Source organism: Sapajus apella, unplaced genomic scaffold, assembly GCF_009761245.1.
Source record: "Sapajus apella isolate SASKATOON/1434 unplaced genomic scaffold, GSC_monkey_1.0 scaffold20, whole genome shotgun sequence".
Taxonomy (NCBI): Eukaryota; Metazoa; Chordata; class Mammalia; order Primates; family Cebidae; genus Sapajus; species Sapajus apella.
Window position 1 is genome coordinate 21,681,132 of NW_022436960.1, and position 6,000 is coordinate 21,687,131.

The following is a 6,000-nucleotide window of genomic DNA, read 5'->3' on the forward strand; positions in this document are numbered from 1 at the left end:
ATCACCTGAGGTCAGGAGTTTGAGACCAGCTTGCCCAACATGGTGAAACCCACTCTCTAATAAAAAAAAGAAAAAAAAAATATTTGGTAAATGCATTGTCTCGAACACTTCACTACCAAGTCCCATTCAAACCATGTCAACTCTTCACATAAAATTAGGGAATTCTCGCCAAGTTTCTAAAGATGATTTATTTTTAAACATTACCAATGTTTAAATGCTAATTCCATGAATCACCATTTCTTATCTTTTTTTGAGACTGGCTTTAGATATCATGACTCATATTTATGTATTTAAGGAATTAAACGTGAAGGAGATGTATAAGGCAACCACAAATGTAGAAAACAAATGTATGCGTTATAATAGTCTCCCAAGTATTAACTAAAACAAGAACGTGAGATTTTTAAATTTCTTCTAGTGTGCCTTACCAAATCTGCTGGAGAATGTCTTTTTCTTTGTTTTGAGTTGAAAAAAAATGCCTCTCTCAACTTGGCAATGCTACTAAGCCTGTAAAGGCAGAAACTATCCACAGTAATGAGTCTGGTAGTGCCTGGAGAGAGGCAAATGGTAATTGGAGGTAACAAAAGCTATAAGAAAACAGACTACAAAAAAAGAATTTCAATATGAAAAAGTAAATTATAGAGAGATGACAAATCAGCATTGGGTACCACGTTTCAAAATACTTTAACTAGAATCCATCTCTAAAAGTTAAAAGTAGGAAGCTCTAGGAAAAATAAAGATTGCATGGTAAAAAGGGATAGATGGCAGAATTAATTCAACTCAACAAATGTTTATCAATGTCTACTCTGGTCAGGTGCTGTGTTAGCAGTCAGCTTCCCTAAAGGGAGGAAAGGCTAGACATGAGAACATTGAGGATTGTTTATATAAACTTGCTTATAGGCGTGCCATAATGGATGGATTTAAGGGAAAATTGGGGTTTCTATGAGTCTTTAAAGGACATAGCCATGGAGACAATCACTATGTTAAGTAACTTGCTGTTTTCCCAATTGGGCTTCAGTTTCCTGAAACAAAAAGTGAGGAAGTTAGATTAATTGTTTTTTCAAGTCCTTTCTAATTCTAACGTTACGGGTTATTTTACAAAATATCCATTGGTGCCACCTTTCAGTGACTTCATATGTTTGTAAGAACCAAGAATTTTAAACTATGAAGATTGGAAAAATCAGCTGGTCCATCTTTTTCCTTTTCATATCTCTTTTTTATTTTTTGTCATTTCCCTAGACAACAGAAACACAGCCAACCTTCCAAATCCTCTATTTTGCAATTGCCTTCCAAACACAGATTTAAAAAGAGGATCAAAGAGGGTGATGAAGATCAGGTGGAATGCTTCTTTGGAAGTTCCACTGGCATCATCCATTAGAGAACAATGGTGTAAGTGTGAAGAGCTACAGACAGGTCTCCAAAATGGATATTAGGATTTGGGTACTATTTGACACAGAAGTAGGTCTAGCCCTCCAAGTACTGAGGATGCTAGGATGATCAGTGATGTGTATATATATGTCTTATGTCATTTTGTATAAAATATTGTGAAAATTGAAGGAGGACACTCAGTAAACATCCTGGGACTATTTGTAAGTTATGGCAAAACCAGATGAGAGAAAGGAATAGTTCCCTCTGCATCCTTACTGTCTCTTAGTAACAGCAAATTGTAATTTAAAAAAATTTAAAACTACATACAAGTTACAAAATAGCATCTCCCTTGTGGTATGTTTGAGTATGTAATTTTACTTTCTTTTCTGGTTGTGCTTGTGGTAGTCAGATGTGTTGGATTGATTCCAATTGGACAGAGTAAGGAATTCCAGCATCTTCTTCCTGTTTGCTCCTGGGTTCTCCCTCAGATCAAATCCTCAGTTCCAGCTGGGGATGCTGTCTAGCCCAACACTGTGACAGAAGCCTTAAGCACTGTTGCACCTCCATGTGCTTTGGATCGGCAACCCCAGTAGTATTTTACTGGAGCAGTTCTGGGAAAGCAGATGTACAGTCAGGTCCCAACAGCAAACTCTTGGGTGTAAGAGTAAGCATAGGGGTAAGGAAAGAGAAGGATATGAACTCCTCTAACCTTAAGCCAGCATTCATTTAACCTTTATGTCTACTTGCCAAGAGAACCTGGAGAAAGCTACCATATTCAATAGATTAATCAAAATCAGTGTTTTAGCCAGGCGGTGACAGAGAAGCAGCATTCCTCACCCTACATTCTTGTAATGTCTGTAATAAATTTTAATGCATCAGAATGGATGAACCCAAGATCTAGTGAATGATTCAGCTGATCCAGGCCTTGCATTTTCCATAATTCATCATCCATCTTCATTTAATGTAACCTCTTGCACTATCGTGGTTAATTTTATGTAAAACCAGTTTATGTTTTTTTAAATATGTGCCTATGTAATAAAGTCTACACACTGGCTATCTCTGTAGAGGTGAGGTTTTGTTTTTAGTTGTTCTACTGATTAGATCCTTTTTTGAGCTGTGAAAATTATTAATAAAAATGTTTGAACAAAGTGTCACTATGCAAAATTTAATGAGGTCAGACATAATGAAGAGTAATGTTTATTAATATAAGGCCAGTCACCCAACTTATATGGCTAGTGATCATAAGCTGACAAATTAACAAATGACCTGCTTAATTATCCTAGTTAAGTTTATCATAGGTATAATTTAGTCCATTCCAATTTTGTGCCTAATTCTGTGAGAAAACAAATAAAAATGGTTAAAATCCTTGAGGTTTTCTTGGAGATATGTACAAAATATATAATAAGCGAGAAATATAAATGAGCACGTAATCAAATAATAAATTTGCATTATGTTCCTGACTTATCATCAGTGCTAAACAAATAATTGTTCAACATCGATGAATCAAAATTACTAATGTCAACGTAACTTGGATGAGAAAAAATCAGTGTAGATTAAAACACTTGGGAAATTTTCACAGGAAAGATGGCTGTCAGCTGAGACCTGGAGGTGGGGTAAATTTTGGCTCAGTGATGAGAAGAGAATATAGTTTAGGGAAAAGACAAGAGTTAAAGTGGTATGTTGGGCTAGGAGGAGATCAGATAGACCCAGGTGAACGACTCATGAATATCCAGAGATAAAACTGATGGTTAAGCCAAGCTATGGCAGGGCTTGTATCTAGCCTGAGTTGGAACACAATCTACTAAATGCAATGAAGCAATTTTCGAATCTTGGCCATAAAGCATTATTCTAGAAAAATTAGTCTGTCAATACCATGCAGAGCATTTTGGATTTTAGGAAAGATTAAAGGCAAGGAAAATAATTTGTAGGTTTTCTGAAGTAAACAAGGCAAAAAATAAACAAAGCTTTGTGTTTTATTTTGTTCAAAGCAACCAGAAACATTTTATTGCAAAATATAATCATGCACAAGGGAGAACTCAGCCCAGGTCAGTGGCCTCCTGCTGTCAAGAGATCTCTGTCATTAGCAGAACACAGAGAATAGTGTAGCCTAGTCAGTACCAAATTACATAGTATCAGGTGCACAGAAGACTTACTAAATAAAAGCATAATATTAAGTTGGATATTCTGGGAATATTATACTCCTTCGCACTATTCTTCCATCCCTACCTGTCCAGAGTCCCCTTGAACAAGTTGTGAGAGCTAATTGCCTAGATCCCACATTGTTACAAGGCTTTTGTCTTCTAGGGTCCCCCTTTCCTTTAATATCCCAAGAGAAATAACTATCTGAGTAACTGTTTGAAGCCAGGCACACACCCCAGAGTTCCTCAGGATTTGGATAAGGAAGTTGAAGGCCAGAAGAAGTGAAGATGAGAGTTTAAATGTCCTCACTGTTATTTGTCCCTTCTGTTTCCAAACTCCTCTCAGCCCCTCCTTGAGCTCCTCCAACTATTGCCTCTCTCTTCCTCGATCTAGGGCAGATTTCTATATTCCCCAAATAGATTAATATTAGCTAACATTTACGTAATGCAGATACTCCCGTGCAGCCACTGGTACTCAGTATTTTAGGCATATTATTTAATAAAGGTAGCTTCCTCTCCATTCTGCAGGGCACTAATAATTCAAGAGTAGGGGGTATAACAGATGTTTACTGAAGATTAGCAATCACTGGTGAATATCTACAGCACAAAAACAAGAAAGAATTTTAAACTGAATATCATGGTTTGCCCCAACTGCTGACCATCACACCCAGCGCAAGCCTCGTGGATCCTTGGGTGGCAAGTTTGCTCCTCCTCTGCTCCAGGATGATCGGCCAGGAGACCCAGAGACCCTCTCCTCCTTCTCCTAAGCCTCCCCAGGGAACGACATTCCCATAGCCCCAAGCCAGGCACGCCGACCTCCTCACCACTGAGCCGAAGCAGTTGGTCCACATCCAGAGGAATATTAAGCTGCAGCCCGCCTCAGACTTGGGGTCTTCGGTGAGAGTTGGAAGAAACACATCAATGCGGAGTTTGGAAAACTGTGTTCTATAAAACAATTGGATTTCTTGCAGAAGAAAGACAACATTACACTGTTTATCCTCCCCAACACTAAAGTCTTTATCTGGACACAGATGTGTGACATAGGAGGTGTGAAGGTTGTCGCCCTGGAATAGGAGCTACATCACAGACCCCATCAAGCTCATGACTCTGCTTTCATATCCAGACATCTGTGTGACCTCTGCCTAGTTTGGAAAACATTTATGAAGAGCTACCTACAGACACAGATGATCATCTTGACCATGGAGATTTATCTGGGTGGGCCAAACAAGGTGTTCTACTCACCATCTTCACTGTGCAGGCCCATCAAGCCAACTCTCCTGAGAGAGGCTGGGAGTATTTTGCCAATGCAGTTGTGTCCTGGCTAGATCAGAACTGAGTGACCTTGTCTTCTTGATCTGGGCTTTTATACTCAGAAGGAGGGCAGTGCCATTGATAGGAGACGGCACTGTGTGCTGCAAGTGGCTCACTTCTTGTGGTTCTTGGTGTATAGAGAGTTCTTTGGATGTAGACACTTATTCCAAGACCAATGAGCTGCTGCAGAAGTCCAGCAAGAAGCTCACAGACTAGAAGGAGCTGTAATCCTCAACTGAGGGGTGCTCTGTCTCTATTGGTGGTTTTTGAGAAGCTGCTGTTCAAGTATTTTTCAATTATGAAGTCAAATTGAAAACTTCTGAATTAATCCTTAAGTACTCTGTGTAAGGAGGCAAAGCTTCCGTTAAAGCAGCCATGAAGCAGGCTGCCCAGAAATGGCAGCTTTATCCAGCCAGACACAGCAAAGGCTACTCTTTGACCAAATGTCTTTCTCTGCAACATGGCTTCAGCCCAAAATATGCAAACTTCTCAGAAGACAGGTAAGGTCAAATATTCACTCGGCTCTCTTCACCACCTTTACCGTTATGTTTCGGGGGGAGATTTCACCTTTTCCGTACAGCCCTAATATTGTACCTGCTGTTACTAGGTTTTGCCTGATTAGACTTCCAGTTACAAGGTGTTGGGGTGTTTTTGCTTAGAAAGGAACCCTTTTCCCAGCCTGGCTGGTATTCCAGTCCCAGCCAGGTACACTGCCCCCTTGGTCATTCAAGGAGTCCTCAGGCCCCTCCATAAAGGAAGCATGAGGATGTTTTGCAAGTTTCCAGAAATCAGGGCTCAATTTCCTAATTGTAGGGAAGGTGAAGTTTCCTAAGGAATATTCCATAGTGTGAGCCTTAACAGATAGCCAGGAACTGAGAAAAGTGACCTGGGTCTTGTTATTCTTTGGTGGTTTTGTGGAATTTGAACAAAGTAGAGGAGAAAAGGGATTTTTCTTAAATGCGGGGGTGAGCTTCTCCTAGAGTTATCTCGAGTTGGGGTTTTTAAGACAGCACGAATTGCCAAACGCTGTTTTATTATGGACTGCAATCACTTTGGGATATTTTTTTCTGCAACACTGAAAAGTTTTTGTTTAAAAAAAAAATACTTGGGCCGGGTGCGGTGGCTCAAGCCTGTAATCCCAGCACTGTGGGAGGCCGAGGCGGGTGGATCACAAGGTCAAGAGATC

General features: G+C 39.8%; 1 protein-coding gene and 1 pseudogene across 2 annotated transcripts in view; both read left to right on the top strand.

Annotated features, from left to right (window-relative positions):
* Positions 1-2,732, top strand: part of STON2 (stonin 2) — a 174,781-nt gene extending 172,049 nt beyond the window's left edge. Inside the window, exon 10 of one of the 2 annotated variants that reach the window (XR_004271754.1) lies at positions 1,499-2,732. Coding sequence is in view for 1 of the 2 variants with exons in the window: in XM_032287716.1 (XP_032143607.1) it covers positions 1,244-1,430 (187 nt within the window). In the remaining variant the exon portion in view is untranslated. Of the gene's footprint in view, positions 1-1,243 lie in introns of both variants that reach the window. The other variant, XM_032287716.1, reaches the window with a different exon arrangement.
* Positions 2,733-4,230: 1,498 nt separating this feature from the next.
* Positions 4,231-5,042, top strand: LOC116557924 (annotated as a pseudogene).
* Positions 5,043-6,000: the final 958 nt, after the last annotated feature.